This window comes from Semicossyphus pulcher, unplaced genomic scaffold, assembly GCF_022749685.1.
Source record: "Semicossyphus pulcher isolate SPU_LCO1_2020_fin unplaced genomic scaffold, fSemPul1.0.p SCAF_1, whole genome shotgun sequence".
NCBI lineage: Eukaryota > Metazoa > Chordata > Actinopteri > Labriformes > Labridae > Semicossyphus > Semicossyphus pulcher.
The window spans coordinates 1,787,331-1,810,669 of NW_027211603.1; the positions used below are offsets into that span (position 1 = coordinate 1,787,331).

A 23,339-nucleotide genomic window follows, 5' to 3' on the forward strand; every position below is an offset into this window, starting at 1 on the left:
TCAGAGCCAGATGTCACATATTCAGACCAGAGAGTGGCGCTAGAGAGGTGCAAGGGGTTAGCAAACACTAAGCTTCAGCTGTTGCTCTAGCTTGGCTGACAAGGTGCATCAGTGAATCACACAAGTTGTGATATTAGTTGCGATGAATTTTGGCAAGCTAAAAACAGGCTTTAAACAAAATGTGGTCAGAAAGGGGACTTTTAATTCTTAATCAATGTCTTAGACAGAGTGCGTTTGAGCAGCTGGGGTTGCAGTTGTTTTCAAAGAGAGGGAAGCTTTTTGCGCGCTGCTCTTGCATTGCTGATTCCCTCACGTTTTTGGGGAAACACTTCAAACGGCGCCAGTTGTAAAAACACAAAGCAGAAAAGCGCCCGACAGGCAAGTCCTGCCCCAGCCTTTCACTGTTATACAAATGACATTTAACTCTATGCCCAGTTAAATCCTGGCTTTACTGATGTTTCTCACATCATGTCCTGTCTGACTGAAACTGGATGTCCAGGATCTCCGAGCCTTTGCAGTTCGGGCCCCACAGCTGTGGAACTTCCTGTCTGATTTTTTAATTGTAAAGCACTTTGTAACTTGCTGTTAATGAGTGCTGTATAAATAAAGTAATTTTTTTATAGTTAAAAGATGAACATGACATTTTTCAAGTCGCTGTAGTAGTGACTTGTCAATCACAGGTTGCCCCGCCCCCGCTTTATTGTCTTTTTTGACTCTAAATAAGGAGCATCATCTACTAACTGAACATCATGCTGTGTTGAAGAAGACTAGAGACTGAGACCATGAACTCATTAGGGACACGTTTCCTGAGGTAATAAATCAGACTAACCAGTCGCCCCCTGCTGGATGTTAGAAAGAACGCAGGATTAAGGAGCTTCTACATTGACTTCCCTTTTCTGAGGCCACGTCCACTTCTTATATACAGTCTGTGGATGATACCAAAGTGGTTTTTGAAACATTGATGTGACAACATAAAGATGAGGCATCCACTGTCAGGGCTAACCGTCGAGGATAAGAAGATAAATTGTTTAAAACAGAAGAAGCTATCATATTAGCTTGATGCACATCCAGTTTAAAAGGAAAAACCCTGCTCCTGTGTTAACTGTTTGTCCCGTTAGCGACCACGCTAGCTAGCTGGTGAGCCTTTTCAGCTAGACCGCACCAACTTGCATATCAGTTTGTTCACTAGCCACGTTGAGCTAATTTTAATGTGCTAAGTTTTGTTGTGAGCGACACTCGAGGTGAACTGTGAGAAGAAGTGCTGATGTCATGACAAACAGAAGCAGGTTTCAGTGTGAATACTGAGTCTTATTGTGTCAGAGGTGAACCTGATCCAGATCCAACATCCTGAATCTGAGTGTAAATAAAGGTGGAGGGAGTCAACCTGATCGCTCACTGCATCCAAACGAGGAGGAGGAGGAGGTGAAGTTCAAAGTCTCTGTTTTTGTCGACTCAGCTGTCCAAGAGAAGAAGAAGTGCAGAGACAGCGTGAGTCATCAGCCCGTCCTCCAGGGCCGTGGACACCGGGGTCGGCTCATCAGTTCGCCGCTCAGCTCTGAGGAGGTCAAAGTTCAGTCGTCAGTCTGCAGAGTCACCTCCAGGTCGGCTCCAAACAGCTCCTTATAAAGAGGAGGGAAGTGCGTCCCAACGACGTCGGGGTACACAGCTCTGAACGCAGACAGCTTCTCTGTGTGCCGACAGCACAGCGAACGCAACGCTGACACCTTACATCTGAGCTGAGGAGGGGAAGAGGGAGGGAGGAGGCACGGAGGGGAGAGGAAGAAGGACGGAGGAGGCAAGGAGGGGAGAGGAAGAGGGAGGCAAGAGAAGAGGAAGGAGGAGGCAAGGAGAGGAGAGAAAGGAGGAGTTGAACAGAAGAAATGAAAGAGAGGAGAGTAAAGGAAGATGGAGACAAGGATAAAAAAAGCAAGAGGAGATGAGACAAGAGGAAACAGGAGACCAGGAGAGGAAGGAAGAGAGGATACAAGGGGAGGAGACAAAGGAGACAACAAAAAGATGGAGGAGACAAGGAGAGACACGGAAATGAGGAGAAAGAGGAAACAGGAGAGGGAAGGGTAAAAAAAAAAAAAGGAAAATGAGTGGAAACCAGGAGGAGATAAATAGGACACAAGGAGAGAAGACAAGGATAAGACAGATAAAGTGGATTAAAATTGAGAGGAAAGTCAAAGGGTAACAAGGAGTGGATTGGAGAGAAGAGGAAACAAGAGAGGAGAGGAGGCAAGGAGATGACAGAGTGGAGAGGGAGAAGGGAGGAAAAAAGAGAGGGGACAAGGAGGTACAAAAATATTAATGATAAGATTACCTTCACAGGTATAAAAATACAATTTTAAAAGTGTATAAAATGTTTAATTATTGTGTATTTTTATTACAGGTTGGTTTGAATATTGCTGTAGTTCACAAACTCGCCACAGGAGGGCGTGTGAGGCAGCTGCTCTGACAGTCACAGGGCACATTTGTCTACTTTAAATACTTAAACCACATTTTCCTGATGATATTTTCAGCACTTTTGCTTCTAACAGACTTTCTTCAGTGTATTTTTGTAACTTTTACTGAAGTTAAGTTTTATTTATACTTTCTTTTCTGTCTCTGTAACGGTGCTGTGTGTGTACCTTGTTCAGCAGTCCGTCCTCTCTCTGGTTCTTCTGCAGGACGTGTTGCAGAGCCAACTGAGTCTTCTGCTGCAGCTTCTCCACCTGCAGCTTCTCCTGCAGCCACGACCGGTCTGTGAGAGCACACAAACATACTATAACCTCAAATAAATCTCCAGGAGAACAGAGATGAATGTGTGTGTGTGGAGTGTAGAGGCGTACCTGCAGAAAGCAGAACGAAGGCTGAGAACAGAGCGAGCTCATCCTCCGACAGGTGCAGTGAACACATGCTCTTAGCAAAGTCAAACACTGACGAGATCAAGTCATCGCAACCTGGTCAGACACACAGAAACACACACACACACACACACACAGGGAAATAGTGATGAGCATGGAAACATATTAAGTGGAGTTCTTCATGTGACTTGTTTGTTCATAGACTGAAAGAGAAAAGGAGCCTCTATTCACCACATTATGCCTTAGAGAAAAATGCACTGCTGAGGCCCCTTTATACAGTTTTATCTTAATATTTCCCTGCAATAATGAGTACAGTAAAAATACTAATGAACTAATGTTTTTTCACAACAGGTACATTTCAAAAACTTGGATCACCCAGGAGGTCATATTCTGTTTCTGTTTCTCTCCTCCTTCTTGGCAGGTCGCTGCGCACCAGCAGAAGGTAAACACAGCTGTGTCAGTGCGCATGCGTAGTTAGCTAACTCAGCTAGCGAGCTGTCAGAGAGGACAGCGTTTACTTTGTGTAAATATTCACATTATTCTGAATGTTTGGGTGAAAGGGACGAGAACAACATGACGGTGAAATGTAAGCTGTGTCTGGAGGAGAAGTGCTCGTCAGCTGTGAAGAGCTCGACTTCAAACGTGAAGAAGCATCTGCAGCTGAACACAGCTCCACAACACTGGTGGGACTGAGACCCTGTGTTGTGTTGTTGTCATGGAAACAGCTGTGCCTAATACTGTCTGCCTCTGCCCAGTCAGACTGTTAGCATCATAAAGAGCTGTAAAGGTTATACTGCGTCTGTCAGTCCTGTTATCAGGCTGCAGAGTTACAGATTACGGGCCGTAAACGAGGCGATGCAGAGACGGTAGAGTCGATACATTCAAAGGTAGACGTACAGCAGGCGACACGCCGTCCTGATGATATAACACACATGTGGAACGAGGCGCAAAGAGGGTTTAATTTTTGATAACACAAAAGTAATCTAACGCGTAACCTTTCTCAGGAGGCAACGCAGGAACGTAACAAGTTACTTTTAAAAGAAATGTTACCTAACACTGTTCATATTGTAGAAATAACATAAATGTGGAAATCCTGGTATTTTCACTACATTTTGACACAAGAGAACCAGGAAGAAGTTGTAAGTATCATCTCACCTAATGCTTTGAAGACATCAGGTCCGGCAAATTTCCCATCGAAGTAGACGGTGTTGTTCTGAGAGTCAAAGACCCGACACATTCGGACGAAGACGACCTCCAGAGAGCCTGCAGAGACAACATGGAGACACTGGTGATTAGTGTGTAATCTAATGGTGCCAAATTTGTTGGGGACTGTTTTCAGAGGTGGTGATACTTTGGGGCAGCAGGATGTTGTTTGCTGGACTGAGTCAAAATAAAAAAAGAAAGAGCTATCAGAAAGTGTGACTCACTGATGTGTTATTTTAATACTTTTTGGACAACAATGGAGCTTTATGGCAGAGAGGAAGAAGATTTTACAGGCTGCCAAACAGACAGCTCTTCTAAGTAGATATATTTGAATTGTTTGAGTCTGAATATTATATATTGAATATCATCAGACCAGTTGAAGCGCCTCACCAGCTTTCAGCAGAACGATCTGGTCATTCTGACAGAGATCCATGAAGCCGTCGATCCGTTTGGCGAACTCCACCACGTACTGTATGGCCTCTGTGATCTTTACCGCGCAGAGCTGCCACATCACCTCCCGCGGCTGCAGAGAATGCAGAGGGAAGATGTCAAAACAAATACACCTGAGCTTAAGACTCAAACAGAACTCAAAAGAAATGTTCACATTTATTACTGTGTCCTGTAAAAGATAAGCTCACCTTGCTCTGATAGCTCTCCACTTCATCCTGCAGGAAGTTCTGCCAGCTCATCTGCTGCAGCTCCTCCCTCAGGTACTGACACGTCTCCAGGTGAGACTTTGAGATGATCTGAGCCCGGTGATCTGCAACGAAAAACGAGAGACAGTGAGCTGGTGAACATGGCTGAGGGAGCCAGCGATGTCAGGGGCTTTATGATTAAAAGAAAGTAAAAGCGATAACGGCTAATGTGGTGAAGCTAAAAATGCTAATGCTAGAAATCGAACCATCACCTCCAGTTACAAACAAACTCAGTGTGACTGAGTTGAGCTTGCTTTAAGTGCCTCAACACTTCCTGCACATGATGAACTGCAGCCCTCACACAGACTAATAATGAAGAGACCGCTGGAGGCTTTTGTGTCTCAGCAGATTTGTTCATGTTCCACAGTCAGGCTGTAAACTCAGAGCTTGTTAGCTTGTTAGCCTGTGGATATTATCACTGCTGCCTGCAGAGTTTGCAGAGACTCACTGCTACAGTTTGTATGATAATTAGACAACTTTCAAAGCCTTTAAGTGCTAATGATTCTTTTTATTTTTATTTTAATACTTGAAACTTCTTGAGGTAAAAAATCCACGAGGACATTTCTCTCTACCTGAGTTTTGTTGTTGCGATGAAACGGCAGCAGAGATGTCAGAAAAACAAGAAACGGTCACACGCTTATTGCGTGAGTGTTAAAGTGAGTTCTGACGCACACAGAGCTCAGCCGAGGGGAGACAGCTACACTTTTTGCTCTTTTTGTAAAGCGTCTTGAGATAACTTTGGTTATGATTTGGCGCTATATAAATAAAATTTGATTGATATGATTGATTGATTGAACACAGCATTTGTGTAAAACACTGTAGGACCATAAAACTGGTCAAACAAAACGGAGCTGGAGGAGAAGAGAAATGTTGGAAGAAAAGATTTGCCGGACAAAAATGGCAAATTTATGAGCTTATAAAGTCATAAACTTGCGAGAAACCAAAACTAGTAAAATCGTGTTCATAGGAACCTTTTTGAGCCGCGAACCCCCCCAAAAAGTAGGCTGTGGTTCACGGCCCCCTCCCTCTGATTCACCTGTGTCTCTGCCCTGTCGGCTCTGCTGCTCACACAGGCGTGCATGGCACGGAGCTCGGAGCATGTTTAGCCTCTCTGCACACAAGAAGCAGACTGCAGAGAGGAGAAAGACTGAGCGACCCTCTGCTGCAGAAACACACGTTTCTCTGCTCCCCATTTGCCCCAGGGGTTACATCACACATGACAGTTACCCTACAACCTCATGACGGAGACTGAGAGGAAACAAACAGAATCAGAAATTCTCTATTGATCCCCGGGGGGGCAAACTTGCATTACTGATAAAAAATATTAAAAGTTCTTTAAATCAGTCGTTTTGTTGTTTGGATGGAGGCTGATGCAACAAACAACCAGCCCAAGGTTGTGGTTGAATACTTTAAGTGCATTACGCGTTTGGGTGGGCGTCCAGAGAGGATTTGTGCGCAGAAATTTGTGAGTTTATTCTTGCAAATTTGCGACTTTAATCTCAGAACGTTTTTCTCAGAATATGACTCTTCTCCTCCAGCTCAGTTGTATTTATTTATTTATTTTTACAAAGGGCCTAATGAGCCGCGATATAAACCAGCAATTCCAGTTAAATTACTGTTTTTGTCAGTGGAGTTTATTGGATTTGACACATTGCGTCTGTGTTCGTGTCAGTGCATCTAGTCCAATGTATTGTGGCACAAACATGGGATTTAGTCCTTCGGCCAATTTTTTATAGTGTATCAAATGTTAGTGAACGCAGCTCAGATCAGGAACACACCAAAGAGGAACAGACAGTAACTGCTGCTCTGTGCTGCTGCTAATTGTTCCTGCATGAAGGAATAAATGAATACATGAAAACAGCCAGCTAATGCAGCGTCTGTTTGAGGAGGTGGGGGCGCAGGGGTCTTATGGTAAATGCTTCGTCAAAGAATAAAAAAATCGGAGTAAAAAATAAAATCTCCAGAGAGAATAAAGAGATGATTTCCCCCACCGAGTGCCCCGCCACGTCCCGATTGGCCCTAATTAACAGACAGCTAATTACCACACAGAGATTTTAATGAGCTCTGCAGATGAGTTTCCAACCTCCTGCTATTTTAAACCACCTTTCTGTATCTGTTTGCCCCACAGATCTCTCTCTACTCGGTTTCTTTGTCTCTTTAACTCTTCTTTGTGGCTCCTTCTTCCTCCTACTATCCGCTTCACTGCTTTCAACATATTTCCTCATCTTCTCCGTGTGTTTTTCCCTCCAGCTCTCTACAACCTTCTGCCGTATGCCTCTTCTTTTCTCTTTCAAAGCACCACGCAGTATACCACCAGATGAAGATACAGATCTTGTATCCATCATGAGAGATCACAATCAGACCTGTTCAGTGTATCCTCATAAAGTGATATCTCAGGAGAATTGCAGCGCATCTGTTTGTGCATCATCCTGTGAACGTCTTCTTGTCCCGGGTCAATAAGTTCAGGCGCTTTGTCACAATATCTGTTTATGCATACCAACTACATAAATATACTTCCATACATAAATGTTGTGCTGCAGAAATGTTATACTTTAATGAATGATGGAACCAATAAGGTTTCACTTAAGTTTTAAAAATGGTCGAATATTGCTGCAGGAGAGGAGGAGATATTGCCACCCCTGGGCCCTCAGATCTATCAAACTCTAAAAATGGTGGAGCCTACATTTCCCATGATGCAAAAGCATCTATTTACTAAATATTCTTTGCCAGATTCACCCTGCACTAACTCACTCCCAGATGGTTTTGTTTACTGAGTTGGGAACTAATCTAGGCCACTTAATGTGGACAGCAACTCACGATTACGACCTAATACTGTATTATACAACGCTTAGTTCTGACCAGGTGGTGCAGTGGTTAGCGCTCTCACCTAGAGCTAGAAGGTTCCTAGTTCAAACCCCGGTTCAGATGTAGTGGGCCTTTCTGTGTGGAGTCATGTCTCCCCATGCATGTTCCCTCCGGTTACTCCGGCTTCCTCCCACAGTCCAGTGAGTGAATGAGTAAGTGAGTGACATGAGGCTACAACATCACTGGGACTTTTCACTCTGTGTATCACTCCGCCTCGGCCAGGTGTTCTTAATACTATTAACTAACATTACAGCAGAGCGTGTTTGTCTACATTAATCAAGCTGGTACCTCTGAATCACACAGCAGACTCTTATCTCACTGGTTGTAATAAATTCAAACGTACAGATAAATGTTCATGATAAAAACAGCTGATCTGTGGTGACCTGGAGACACAGAGAGCGGGAGGATGTTTGGGTTGCTTGGCAACAAAAGTCCAGTTGCAGTTAAGTTGTGGAACTAGTTGAGTTGGTGGAGCAGAAAATAATCTGTTGTTGCTTTTTACTACTATTTGCCTCATGTGTAGCTGTTGTATAAAAGCAATATCACACTCGAGGTTGTGATGTGTTACTGAATATCATCACGGCTGTGATTCGGTCGTAGGCAGGAGGCCTGCGGATAATTAAAAAACTACATCAGAGCAAAATATTGAGGTTTCTGACCATCAAATTTACTTTCGTCTGCTACATGAAGTCAAGTTTGTCATCTTAGCAAGTTGTGTTTTCTCAGATTTTCCAAGATCTTCACATGAATTTGACCTGTAGGATTTCATTTTTCCGATTATTCCAACCCCACATAAATGCAGCGTAGTGACCAAGTCGTTCACTGTCCCCTAACTTAAAGCTAAGCTAATTTTGCAAATATGTTACTTGTACAGCAAAATTTAATTTATAATATTTGAGTTTCTTTTTCTATTTTGAGGTTAGAATAAGACACATCACAAACATTAAACAGAGAGCTAAGTGTCCCTAATTTGGGGGTTTCGTGTGCCTTGACAGAGTCATGATACTTTGTTCGGTATAATCTTAAAGTTTGGGGGGCACAAAGTCCTCCCAGGCCCCTCATACACCTCCACCTCAGCTCATCCCTCCATCTCACCTAGTTCGGCCATCGACGCGGTGGGCGATGTGTCCCCGTTGCTGAAGGAGCAGTATGGGAAGAAGCCATTACTGGATCCGTAGTCACACAGCGGCTCTGGTTTGATGCCGTTAATATCGAGGCCCGACTGGTCTGGGGAGGGCTGGAAGTCCAGATAGAACCCACCGCCTCCTCCTCCTCCAGAGTCTGCCTGTTTGTGGCAGAGAAGATGTATACTCTGTGAGTGAGTCAATAAATCTAAGTGTTGAGAGTTTGCACCTCTGAGAAATAAAACCCACAGACCTTGGATGATACGGATCCTCCTTCAGGTGAGTCATGATCCATGTAGCCTCCCAGCTCATCCGGCAGCTCCGTGAGGCCAGTGGAGGACAGGCCGTAGTGAGGGGACAGCGGCTCAGCCTCGCCCGGGCTTGGGGTGCCGAGGCTGGGGTGGGACAGGAGGAGGGAGCCCTGCTGCTGCTGCTGCTGCTGCTGCTGCTGCTGGAGGCGGTGTTTCTGCACCTCAGCGTACAAACTGTCCCGCTGCTTCTTAGACATGCGTCCAAACTTTACAGCTGTTTGCAGTGGAAGAGAGCAGGGGAGAAGTTAGCAAATAAATGTATGTATTTCTGTCAGAATCGATTTTTTAGCAAAGCAGGAGGCGGGAAGAAAACAGAGACTGGAGGTGGGTGCCAAGGCTTTGGAAATCTTTTTAATCCTCCACTAGACCAACATCTTCATTCTCTACTCCAACACACTTTTGTACAGAAACCTCAAAAATTGATTGATTGACTTCAAATTGTAGTAGAACTTGATAGGACATAGGTAAAGGTAAAGACAGCACACTGATTGAACCTGAATCAAGCCGAAGAGGTGCCTTCAAACAGCTTTATGCATAAATAACACAGACAGACACTTCTGCACTGCTGCAGCGTCTGCAGACTCAAGATGTAAGTATTCATCACTTTGTAATATCTATGTATCTGTGTGTGTGTGTGTGTGTGTGTGTGTGTGTGTGCCTCACCGTCTCGGGACATGCCCACAGCCAGACATTTCTGCAGACGGCAGTGTTGGCAGCGGTTACGGCTCGTCCGGTCGATCAGACAGTTTTTCTGGCGAGGACACGAGTAGGCGGCGTTACTCTGCTGACTCCGCCTGAAGAAACCCTGAAAGAGGAGGGAAAATAACATCTTATTATATATACAGTTGTGTTCAGTCAGTGACACCATGATCAGGCCTCCTCTAATCTTTTTTCTTTGATACATCTCCCCCTCTTTCCTGCCAAGATCCCTTGTATGGACAACCCATAAGCCTCTCTCTCTTTCTCTCATATTTGATAAATCTCCATCCTCTGCTTGTTGGCTGTGAAACGAGCCTCCAGCTGCAGACAGCAGCTGCTGCAGCTGAGCACACCAGCTTGTTTGAGGAGCCAACCTAACCATGAGAACGTTTTCTGTGCCAAGCGGCTGTGACTGAAGGTCCAAAGTGAGCGTCAAATGTTTTCTCTGCTTCTGTTAATGGGACTCAGACTGAGGATGAACTCCAGGCAGGCGGAGACGGAGCAGAGTAAGAAAGACAACCCGCCCAGGTGTCGTAAATAGAGACCACCTTTTAGAGAAGCAGTTAAAAGGTCTAGATAATTATAATAAATAGAGTTAACTTCCTGAATGTTTAAAGACGGTACTGTAGTCAGGAGCTAATTCTGAAAGGCTTACCTTGCAGCCCTCACAGGTGATCACCCCGTAGTGGATCCCTGATGATTTATCTCCACAGATCTTACAGGGAATGATTTCAATCTGAGCTGTGGACACAGAGAGACAATAAACTGTCAGGATCATTCACAACATGAAAGCCACCTATACTACCTCTCACACTGTTCACACCAAAAAATATCAAAACCAGACGTGTTAAAGTTTTGTCAAAAATAAAATGGACACACATCTACGGCACCAACAGAAGCATCCTCCATCGCAGACAGAAGCTTAGAGTGGGAGAGGAAGAAGGAGACGTCCTAACTCACGTACTGTGTGTGCCATTTAGGCACAACTGAAGGAGTGTAACAAGACAGGAAAACACAGTCGGACACTTGAGATGCTGTTACTGATGTATAGAGCCGGGTAGCAGTAACAATCAACCCTCTTCTCTTTCTACTAAAAACTAACCTACACAGCAATAATAAAAATGATGGCTGCTCATAGCAACTACAGCTTTAAAGATGCAACGTAGAACAGTTTGTCGCTAGCCGACACTGTGGAAGCCAGCAAAATGATGGCAATCAGAGATTTCAAACATTCATACAACATACATACGGCAAAATACAAGAGGAGCTGCGCACTTAGCTCCCGCTCGCGTTAGCTCGGCTTGTTTTGAGGTTGGAATTCGCGTCTACTCGCGTCATTGCATAGACTTTGTATTGAATCTCGCCGCAGATTCGCGTCTATTCGCGTTCGGTGTGAACGCACAGTAACTGTGCGCACAGTAATTAACAGCGTTTTTTGTGCTGTCAACGCCCATAAACTTAATTTCAGAGCGCGTCAGGTATAACAGTATACTGTTGCTAGGTTACGAAAGTTGTCTGGCGGCACTTCCGCTGCCCTCGGTAGTGACCGTTAAGTCTGTTTTAAATCACTCAATATGCTTAACATTTGCTCTTATTCAAGAATATTTTTACAAAAAAGCATAAAAACAATGTAAAGGAATCGCATCTGGCGTTAGCAGCAGCTCTACAGCTGGAAATTGTACCCTCGAAAACACGTAAGGATTAGCTTCTCCTCCGCCATTGTTGTTGACAAAGTTGATATCGGAATATATATCGGAATACCCGCCCCTTCTGGATTTTGATTGGTCAACAATCTGACCCAAAAATAACCAAGTGAAACACCTCAAAATACTCAAACACGTGGGATTTATTAAAGGACAATCGAACAACCGAATCATTAACTGAAGTCAAATGAAACTCAACAAATCACAGCAACACAAAAGCTGCGAGGCAGAACCACAGCAGTCCCCACTCCAGAAGCCTCTCTACTGATGTCTGTGCTGGTGTCTTAAATACCGTTCCGAGGCCAGGTGCACCTCATTAACAATCAGATTCACCTGCAGCGGTTAGGACAACAGAAGGGGAAAAGGGACAAACAGAACAGGGAAACATGCAGCCGTAACACGAACCATGACTTAAATATTACACAATATTTAATGATTAATCAGATTCTTCACTGATCAGAACACTTGTTTCTGTCTGTGCTACTAGATTTTTTTCCCAAGCAATTCGTGTCTAATTATTTTAACTTCAACTTTTGAGAACGTTTTCTACATTTATTTCTTAAAGGCTGACACACATGCAGACATCAATACATCTGTGAGGAGCTGAAATCTGCAGTTCTTCAGAGGCGTTAATTGGCAGCTGGATCTACAACAGCAGTTGTTCACACTTGTTTTGTTATTAAAGATCAGTTCAGAAGTGAAGGATCTCAGAGCGTGTCTGCAGTTCATCAGACTGAGACTGAAAACACACAGACTGACCGACCATGTGTATTTATACACTCAGCAGTTTGTAACACTGACAGCTCGACTCTGAGCCGCTAAATTTAGCAGAGGGAAGTTATGTAAGTGTGCAGCCACATGAACACAAACACACACTGTGACACACAGGCTTTTACACTACACACACAAACACACAAACAAGGTGTAGAGGAGTCTTGAGACGAGCAGGGGAGGAGGATCATTTCCCAGCTGCAGCACAGACAGACTCTTTGTCTTGTGTCTGAGGTTTACAGACTACATCTGCTCCTGAATCAGATTTATTTCATCCAACAAAACAAAAACATTTACTATTGTTGTATTCAAACCACTTCAAACAACGTTTGTTCTTTTAAATCCATTTGGAAATAAAAATAACAACACGATTTGCAGTTTTGTGTTTCATTCTGTCCCCGAAACACGCAGCCTGTTTGTTTTTGTGTCGAGTTTAAAGCAGCTGGTCACAATTTGATTAATCAACTCCATCTCATTATGTCAATCAACACATTAGAGCCCAGATTCTAACCTCATGTGAACCGACTTCATGACTTATGTGTGTTTAATCCCTCCTCCGTGTCCCTGTTTGCCTCCGAGTCTCTCCCCCTCCCTAAGAGAGGAGTTGACCACCTGACCCAGTGAATGAAGATCTTCAGCTGAACTCATTCAACCTCAGCACAGTCAGATTAACTCCAGCTCTCTGTGTGTACACACTGATTTGATCTTGGTTGGTACCAGCCAAGAGAGGACTCCATAATCCTTAGGAAAAAACAATAACTCACTCTTAACCCCAGTCTCACTGCAGTTTGTGAAATAACCACTATAATATAATCTACAAGTATATTTTGTGCGTGAAATACAAACGCCGTTGGATGGGTCCAACAGTCACTGAACTTTACATCAGGAGCCGAAGTTCGTTTTTTAATTTATTTGTTGGCCTTTTATGCCTTTGTTGACAGTGAGAGATCAGTAGATAGTGCTGGAAACAGGAGAGAGCGAGTGGGGATGACATGTGGCAAAGGGTGTCGAGCCCGGGGCGCTGCATCGAGGACTGTAGCCTCTGTATAAGGGACACACGATTTAACCGCAGAGCTAAACCGCCGCCCCGAGTTCCATGCGTCACTTAATAATCACTTAATGTGCTGAAGATGTGCGGACTACTAACTTCAACAACTAAGTGCAGCTAAATGGTTTAAAACACAGTTTGAAATGACAGGATCAAGGACACTGACATTGACAACATGTAAACATAACCTTCAGTCCTAAAACCAACAGTCACTTGGCAGTAAAGACGTGTGTGTGTGTGTGTGTGTGTGTGTGTGTGTCCTCAGTAAATGTCAGCTTCGGCAGCTGCGTTCAGCTTCAACCGCTCTGACCAAAGTGTGAAAATGGCCAGATCGGATTCACCGTGATGTCACACCGCTGACTGACCAAACAGCTCCCAGACCAAAGTCTCCTTTAAAACCATCAGCTCTCAACATGTGACCGTCAAAGGTTATAACAACGGCAGCTTCAAGTGCAATGGAAAACAACAACCAACATGTGTTCAGTGCGGTTATCACACCTTTTTACGAAGCTGTGATTAGCGTGAGAACAAGTGGAGACGAGATGTTCCTTCTGAGACCACAACACAGTCCAAGTGGTTTATGATGCTCAAGTGTTTCAAACCGAAAAGAAAATAATGAAACAAAATGCTTTCAAAAAGAAAAGAGGCAAACCATGACTTTTTACACAGCTTTCATTTGCTAAAACAAGAACAATTGTTTACACTTTAGGAGCAGTTTGTAAGATTTGGTATCAAACATGTAGGAGAACGTATAGTAGCAGGGACGCTCACGAAAAGCCCCCTCCAGAGCCAGTGTTTGGTTTGTCCGTTCTGGGCCACTGTAGAAAGATGTCAGTGTAACATGGCCGACTCTGAGGACCAAACACGCTTCCTCTGATACTTTTGAATGTTATATATTGAAATTTTGAAAATCCATTTATAATCTTCACAATGAGAGTTTGATGTTCAGACTTGTACCACTCTCTAGTGGTACTAAGCTACAGCCAGTAGCATAAAGAGTGGAAACATGGGGAAGCATCTAGCCTGGCTCTGTACCTACGAGCACATTTAAAGCCCTCTAATCAATATTTCATAACTTGTTAATCTGTATATATCTGCTTCTAGGCTCTGTCTACCATTATGGAATTTTTTGTCAATAAAGTTTATTGAATTTCAGAATGCTGATATTAAACGTAGAGGATTATACTTCAGAAACTGTAGCTATTTTAGTATTAACAAATGTTTGAAAGCAAACAACAACATAAAAAGCAAAGCCTCACACATACAAATCAAATGATGCAAACACACTAATGAAACCACACACACACACACACACACACACACACACACACACAGCAGCGTCTCTGCTGCTGTTTCCTCTCTGCAGTAATTAGCTCTCTGAGCGTTAATCCCGTCTGAATTCTGCATTTGAACATCAAAGACGACGTTCAACAAAGCCACCGCCTGAAATTAGAGCTGATGTGAGAGCAGCAGATATTTATACACTCCGCCAGCTGCAGCACAAACATCTGCTTTGTTTCTTAAGTCCCCCTCAGGCCCAGTGGAGGAGCTGTGAAGGCTACTGAGGCATGTTCTTCTTCTCTGGCCCACAAGACAAACAGACGAGTGATGGAGGAGAGAACAGGAAGAGTAAAGGGGAATCTACACAGGCAACGTTTCTGAAGCGAATGTTTGACCCGCGTGTGCCGGGACAGAACCGCTCCAAAGTTATTCAATGCTGAATTTAGGCACAATTAAGAAATAAGTCTACAAGTTGGTTGCAAAGTTGTCACTGCCACCCTTATTTATGGCCAGGAATCGTAACTACCATTGGCTAACTTTAAACTCCCCTCAAACTCCACAGGATCCGTCTCCGGCGCGTTCTGTGTGCGCCGCGGCCTCCTGAGTCGATCGCGCCCATTCAAGTCAATGCTCGTGATTCCGCAGCAGAAGCGTCTCTCCGCTCTGCTCCGCTAAAGATACACGCCGGGTCTATTTTTGACTGAGGCCGCTTCAAGCACAAGTCAAGCTGAACAGAGCAGATCGTTCCAAACAGGAAGTCACACATGAAAACAGCATACAGCATCCGGTCATTTCAAAATAAAACACCACGTACAGACCGGTACAGACTCACGTTTTCTTTCGTTTTCACAACAACAACACACTGAAATCTTGGAAAAAAGAACACTTTTAATGAAGTAGTATACTCAGCCATGGTAGAAGCACAAACATCACGGGATGATCTCCAGATGAGCAGATAATCAACCTCGGAGGTGCAAACTGAACTGTTGTTTGTGATTTCGCAATTCGCGTGCGATAATGTCGTTCTCCCACGATCTTGTGATCTTGCGAATCCAGCTGCTTCGCTGCGGATCAGACACGCTTCCTGATGGCGAGGGCTCGCCCGGTCTGACGGACCAGAACCACGACGCAGACGGATCACGCCAGACACGGATCCTGTGGGATCGAGGTGTAAGACTCATCTTTGCTGCAGTTGCAGCCGGTGAAGATTGCAGAATAGATGCTGCTGTGACGCTTACGTGTCACGCACGTTCGTCTGATGTTACAGTGTCGGTGTAGATTCCCATTTAGTGATAACAGTAAGATATGAAATGATGCTATATAGCAAAGTTTCAGGAGCAGACCACGCCTCAACCGCGCCTCTTCCGGCATTCCCATGAATTCAAACCTAACCCTCTCCTGTTCTCTCGCTCGCATTCTGCACCCCTGCCTCCCACCCACCCATTTCTCTCTCTGTCCTCCTATCCGTCCGGCCCTGTGGGGGTTTATCATGCCTGGGATCTACGGTGGATCCCCAAAGAAGTTTCCCCAAAACGAAGGTAACAGGAAGTTTAACAACACTGAATTCAGCATCATCAATTCAGATATATATTAATCGATAATTGTCGAATCGCATCCCGTTGAAGGTGTGGTCCTTGCTGGTGGAATCAGTAATGTTTGATGATTATGAGCTGGCGTCCCCTGATGTTAACAGCAAACCAGGTGTAACTCAAATGTTTTAAACAGTGTCGGTAAAACAAACAGCTGAAAGAAAAAGGAAGGAAACGATTTGACTTGTCATTCATCAGATTCACACAGCGGCCATTTTCCTCTGATGTTTATCTACGGGTAGGAAACTCAAATGCTGTTATCGAAACAACTGCTGTGTTAGAGGCTGTAAATCATCTTTGAGTTTTGGCCTTTTTGTAGAACAAAACATTTGAAGATGTCACCTTTGAAAAGAGAGATTGACATTTCTTTCTGGTTCCCATGACCTGCAGCTCGGATAGACCTTTAGATTGATGATCAAGACGTGACAGCACACCGTCCTCGCCCTCTTCTAGTGTCTAAGTCAGAGGAAATTTCTGCGATGATTCATCAGCTTTCATGATCGTCATCATCTGCAAGCAGTCGTCAAACAGCAGAGTGTGTAAGTCCGTGTCTGTGAGTGTGATACTCCGTCATCATCATGTTTCCTCTCTCTCCTTTTCTTCTTCACTGTGTTTCAGTCAAACGCACAGTTACATGTGACATGTGCTTTTCTTCACGTCTCCTCTTCCTTGTCAAAACCTGGAGCCGTTTTTTATTACAATTCGGTTATATATTCGAATTTAGAATATTCGTTGACAGCCGTAGTACGAGCCATGTGTTGCATGCTCTGGAAGGTCAAAGGGCAAATCGACATGACCGAGCAATCGAGGCCAATAAACACCCAAAAATGTGAAACCCATGAAAATATGAGAATATCCATTCCAAAGACATGACCCCTTTAATAACCTTCATAACATAACAACAAATATGTTGTATGCTGTTTTGTTGGGACAGTCTCATGTATTTAAAAGTATTAATATTTAACCTGTTGTTACATGAAACTAAATGGTGACCATAACTCCACGAGCCGAACTTGGGCAGGGCTCATCACCGTTATCACCCCGACTTGTCAAAGCTGCCCTTTATAGTGTTTTAGCGACGTTAATGTCCACCAACGCAGAGAGACAGTGTGACTATAAACTGAAACCAGAGGCCCAAAACGACCAAAACCTTTCAACACATAGTTTAAAAAAATCATTAAATAAGGAATTGAATTGTTGCTCTAAATGTCCGGCCCTCGCTAAGACCACTTTTTACCTGGTTGCACTTCAGATTCATTGTGTCGACCTCCGTCAGCTTACATCACTACAGCTCTGTTCGATGAGACGTCACCGACAGAGAGCCTCTCTTTTTTAATCTACTCGTCCAGCTTTCTGATAATCTCAGAGTGGATGTAATAACGGCAGACATATGGCAGCCCACATGGATCACCAGCACTCTCAGTGAGCTCGTCAGCAGATGAAGCAGCAGCTTGTTCAGCAGCCACAGTTGGTGGTTTCGCTGAGTCACATCTCCAGCAGGTCCACGCTAATCTCCACACTGTGAGTCGTATATGTTCATATAGGTTTACATCATATGCAGGAACAACTCGACCTATTTATGATTCTGGAGAAGTTTTCTTTAACCTTGTAACTACGTGTAAGAGAAGTTCAGTATTACCAAATGACAGAGGTATGTTTCCATCCTAAAACCAACCCTAAAACCCATCAGATCATTTTGTTTAATTGCTCATGGTCTGTGAATTCCACTGTTTATTTTGCTCAGCAACAACTACACAGTGTTACGACCAAAAAAACACTTGAGATAGGACTCACAAAACACTTGAAGTAAACAGCCTTTACTTCCAAAAAAGGAGACGAGATCCTAAAAAGGGAACAGGCAGAATCTCACTCCAAAGAACAAAGAAAAGATAAAAACAAAGCAAAGAAATAATGCTGGTACGCTCGACCGAAGGGACAAAGACGAGCTGGCGCAGAAGGACGGACAGACAAAGACTAAATTTGGACGATCTAAATTAAGAGGACAGAAAAGGAACCAAAATTAAGTTAAAATGAAAACACGCAGAGCTGGAGACGACGCTCAGTAGATCAAAAGGTGATCCTCATGGTTTAAAACCTGGGTCCTATTTGTTTTGTATTGTTTGGGGTCTTAATGGGTACAAAAAGTTTTGGTACTGCTCCAGCAGATTGCAGCCATTACAGCCTGCTTTGCTGCCGGCTGATACAATGTAATCCACTGGGGCAAATGCACCTGATCGAAGCGCGTCCACTAAAAGTTCTTGTCGTTTCACTGACGGGTCTGACAACATCACAGCAAGGATCCCTACAGAGATCTTTCTATACACCGATCAGCAAAACATTATGACCACTGTCAGGAGATGTTTGCCACGTGCCACCTACCGAAACATTGCTGCAGACCTTCATGGAAACAGTATTCCCTAATGGCAGTGGCCTCTTTCAGCAGGATAATGCGCCCTGCCACGCTGCAGACATGCTTCAGGAATGGTTTGAGGAACATGACGACGAGTTCAAGGTGTTGACTCAGCCTCCAAATTCTCCAGATCTCAATCCAATCGAGCGTCTGTGGGACGTGCCGGACAAACAGGTCCGATCCATGGAGGCCCCACCTCGCAACTTGCTAACATCTTGGTGTCAGATACCTCAGCACACCTTCAGAGGTCCAGTGGAGTCCTTGCCTCGACGGGTCAGGGCAGAAGGGGGAGCTACACAATATTAGGCAGGTGGTCAGAATGCTGCGGCTGATCGGTGTAAGATTGAGATGCTTTTATCTCCAAAGCCACCAGACTTTTGTCTTTAAGAACACGGCCATCGGGGCAGCAGTGTGCTGAGTATGATGACTCTGAAAAGAGTGATGTTACTCTTTAATAAAAAGGTCTTTCTCTGTCGGGATAAAAAATAAAAAATCAAACAAAAATGTGTATCCGGTTGATCTTTAAGAAAACGGCCTTGTTTTACCTCCACTTCCTGTTCCTCAGCTGCTCTCTGAATGATGTTAACCTCTTTGTTTCTGTCTTCACCATCTTTGCACTGACTCCATGTGCAGATTAAAACCGTATTCTGCATTCAAAGTAATTAAATTCAGAGCTCCCCATGAACACTTGAACCTGCCCGTGTTTTCCCCCTGGACTCTGCAGATGCTTGCTATAAAGCTACCACTGTATGATGTGTAATTAGCAGTATAGCAGCGCTGCGTCGAGGCTAATGAGCTGGAAGATTTCCATGTGAGCCACCGCGTGTTTACTCCGAAGATGCTAAAGCTCGGGCCAAACAAGTCCCTGATGGATAAATTATCTGAAACCCACATTAAAACATAAAGTTTTTTAGACACTGGATCAAAGAGGAGGCAGAGAGGAGGGCCGATTAGCCGCCACAGAGCCTTTGAAATATGTCAAGGTTTGGAAATGTAAAACCTCCTCACTCAAACGCCCCAATCTCCTCCTTTCTCTTCTATCGCAGCCGACGTTCACAGTCGTTCAAGTGATTCTAGTTTTTCTCCTGAAGTCCTTTCTTGGTTTTCTCTGAAGCAAAAAGCTTATTTCTAAATATAAAGAGTTCTAAAGAAGAGGGAACAAATGTTACGCAGGAACAGACTTGGATGTCATTTCTGTTTCAGTTTACAGAAAATGGCTGTTGGAAAGTCAGCTGATGTACATCAACGTGTCTCTAATCTGAAGACTGAAGCCGGAGATATAATTAAGTTTAGCTACGAGTTTGCGTGCGCATGATGGCTGCCCCGCATGCCCTGCATCTGTTTGGAGCGGCGGCTGTGCACGTTCTCAAAGATTAAAGCTACACGTACGTGAGATGCAGTCTGCACATGAGCAGTAGGGGCAGTGTCGAGTCAGAGGGGATGTGACAGGGTCAACACAGCAGCAGGGACAACAAGGGGAGAAAGTTCTGGAGACGAGCTGATAGACCGAGTCCTCAATGATCCACATCTGTACGATGTGTTGTTGCCGCTGCACAGAGACAAACATGCCTGTCAAACAGCTGCAGACAGATAAGTTCTGTTTTAGAAGTCGACGTGGAAACCTGCAAAACTAAATGGAAGCAGGTCCGGGAGCGTTACGTCCGTGCACGGAGGAACATGTTGGAGAGACGGAGCGGGGACGGAGCAGACGGTGTGTTCTGTCCACCGGGCCACTGAGGTTTCAGAATGATGTTTACATCCTGCACATACAGTTGCATACAGCTCTCTGGTGTGCCCTCTAGAGGTATCCTCCAGTAACGCCTGTAGTGCATAGACAAGGTTCATGATGCAGATGGTTGTGTACACGAACACAAGGTTAAAAAGCAGGAACACCTCCGGCCTTAAGCTAACAGTGTCTGAGGCAGGATTGTCACATGAGCATGTTTTAGTACTTTGTTTCGGTATCATGGCTCAGTTTACGGGCAGCAACAAACAACACTGTTCAAACTACAAAACAATGTTAAAACGAGAGAACTGAACTCCTACTATCACACACGTACTGGGTGAATAACTGCTTTATTTTGAAATACACAAATGAGACTGAATGTCAGCAGGCCGAGCTCGACGTCAGAGGAAAAAGGTGAATATTATGAAATCCTTGTTCACATTGTTGACGTCATGTAGGTTAACTATACGCATGACACAAGACTAAAACTCCTGATACTAAGCAGGTTTTTATCGGGACGACGAGACTTTATCTGTGTGCACCAAACTGAGAGACAGTTGGGTACCATCCGTCCCTGACCAGTTCTTCACCTCCTTTATGTTCAGTGTTTCTTTGCACTGATCTGGCGTGTGATTGGTCTCCGCAGGCTGCAGGACAGCACGCCGCCCACCCCGACGACCTGTAGTCCACCTTTCAGCTCCTCCTGCTGGGCCGACCAGTCCACGGCCGCCTGTCTCCTCCTGCTCGAGTCAGGAGGTCCGTCTAACCTCCAAAACCCTCAATCTGTCACTCATCTGCACCTCCTGCCTCCAGTTTCTCCCTCCGTCGCTTCAGCTGCCTGTCTTTACTCTGGAACAGTCACCCAACAGTCAAATATGTGAACCTCAGCTCATGTGAGGGGTAGAGGGAGACAGATGGATAAAATTCATGAGAAAATAAAAGGAGTTGGACTTCTGCTCGTCATTTTCTTTTTTTGTAGCTGAGGTTGATGATGTCACTCGTCCCTGCAGAGAACAGTTAAATAATCTGCCGGCTGTTGTAATCCTCTGACATAACAGGCTGGCTAAACGCCTCCTGCAGCGCCTTTCAAAGACTGTGAGTGTGGACCAGACAGATTTAACACACACACACACACAGACACACACACACACACACTGTGCAGAGCTTGGAAAATCCAGATTTGAGCAGTTTGAAAGAAAAGTTGCCTCCTTGAGGAGAAACACTAACGCTGCTCTGAATAAATCATGACTGGCATTAAAGTGAAATGCATTTTGGGAAACTATGAAGTTAATGTAGTAAAACTTTAATGACGAAGGAAAAAGATGGAGTCAGAACTGTGAGTGTGTCTTTCAGGAAATAAACAACAACCGTGTGGAAGAAGAAAACACTTCCTATGATGTCATCCAAACAAAGTGCACGATTATAATTACAATAAATTCTAATTAATGCACATTTCATGTTGCTATTAGTGATGGGTCACGAATTTCAAATATTCGAATAGTCATTCATTTATAAAAAAAAATTGAGGAGTTCAAGCGATTATTATCGCATATTTTTTCTATTGTTTTTACTGGCACCTGGTTGTAATGTGGTCCTACCACCAGAGGGTGGCAGTAGCCCATCTGAAAGTTGTTTGTTAACAGTCATTAAACAAGAGAAGAAGAGAGCGTACGTCCAGGTGCCCGTAAAACGTGTGTGGTGTTGTGAGATTCAGAACCGGAGAAAAATGCAGCCTTGAAAAAGTTCTGTGTGGAATAAACAAAAAGGAAGTGCAAACTTTAAAGGTAAAACGAACACATCACACATCTACAACAAATAAGCATTAAGCAAAATAAAACCAACAGAGAAGACGCGAAAAAGAAGTAAATCTCTTTCTCTTTATGTCAGCGTGAGTTTGTGCACACAGGCGGAGGCTCTTTGAGCAATGGTCGAACACGTTATGTGTTCACATCATGTGCCAGCACCACAGAGAACATGCCATGGAAGTTAATCAGGCCTGTTTGTGGTGGGCATACGATTCCTCATGATAGTGTGATGATGACGTGTGAGTGGCAAAGTCCTGTTTGGATGGCGGTCGTGGGCGAAGGACAGGTCAGATAAACACAGGACTCTGAGTTAGAGTCCCGTGCAGGCAAAGGTGACTTTTTATACAAGATTGACTTTATTATTAGAAAACTCAGAACTGAAGATTAAATCAATCTTTAAAAAAGACTGTGAAAGAATGTGACATTTTTCAATTTGAATTTATGGTTAATAAAAGTCAAAAAGAAAAATAAAAGTAAAAAAAAAAATTAAACAATCTAAGTTAAAAAAAAAAGTACATTTTCAAAGTAGTAAAAATGTCTGTCTTTCAGATTAATTAATTATATAAAACAGGAAGAATCTAAGAAGCTAAATATAAAATAAAAAAAACAATAAAATTGAAAATAAAAAACGACAAAAAAATTACATTCTACATAAAAATGAAGTCTTAAAGTTTTTATTCTACATATAAATTCTAAGTAAATAAAAAATTTAAAAAAGAATGAAGGAAAAAATGCGAAACAATTCTAGCAAAAAAAAGTCTGGATTGTGTCTTTAAACTCACATCTCAAGAACACTTTTCACTTGTGGCTCTTGCCCTTTAATTGTGTGTGTGTGTGTGTGTGTGTGTGTGTGTGTGTGTGTGTGTGTGTATGTGCGAGCGCCAGGTTTCATCTCTAGCAGCAACTTTTATTTACTCATGCTGTAACATCACCTTCACCACGAGTAGGACTGAAAACCACATCCTCCTCCTGTCCACCACACACACACACACACACACACACACACACACACACACACACACACACACACCTCCTCTCCTGCACTGCTGCCTCTATCACACTCCTCATTTCACTAACTCATTTGACTGACAATTCCTAGAATAGCATTTACACGAGCAGTGAGGGTGTCGTCTCTCCAGGCTGCACAGTAAACACAACAACACATGTGCACACAGAAACCCAACAGTGAATGAAGATCTTTGATCTGTTACTCAAGTAAAGGTAGAAACACTACAGTGCAGTAACACTCTGCAACTGTGAAAG

The 23,339-nt window shown here is 43.8% G+C and overlaps 1 protein-coding gene across 1 annotated transcript in view; it reads right to left on the reverse strand.

Annotated features, from left to right (window-relative positions):
* Positions 1–994: 994 nt before the first annotated feature.
* Positions 995–23,339, reverse strand: part of LOC138599864 (nuclear receptor ROR-alpha A-like) — an 89,515-nt gene continuing 67,170 nt past the window's right edge. Inside the window, exons 4-13 of the mRNA XM_069671657.1 lie at positions 10,399–10,484; positions 9,708–9,849; positions 8,987–9,258; positions 8,705–8,894; positions 4,688–4,809; positions 4,440–4,572; positions 4,002–4,109; positions 2,832–2,942; positions 2,631–2,743; positions 995–1,736 (exon numbers count right to left, since the gene is read on the reverse strand). Coding sequence (XP_069527758.1) covers positions 1,572–1,736; positions 2,631–2,743; positions 2,832–2,942; positions 4,002–4,109; positions 4,440–4,572; positions 4,688–4,809; positions 8,705–8,894; positions 8,987–9,258; positions 9,708–9,849; positions 10,399–10,484 — 1,442 coding nt within the window. The 3' untranslated portion in view covers positions 995–1,571. The remainder of the gene's footprint in view (positions 1,737–2,630; positions 2,744–2,831; positions 2,943–4,001; positions 4,110–4,439; positions 4,573–4,687; positions 4,810–8,704; positions 8,895–8,986; positions 9,259–9,707; positions 9,850–10,398; positions 10,485–23,339) is intronic.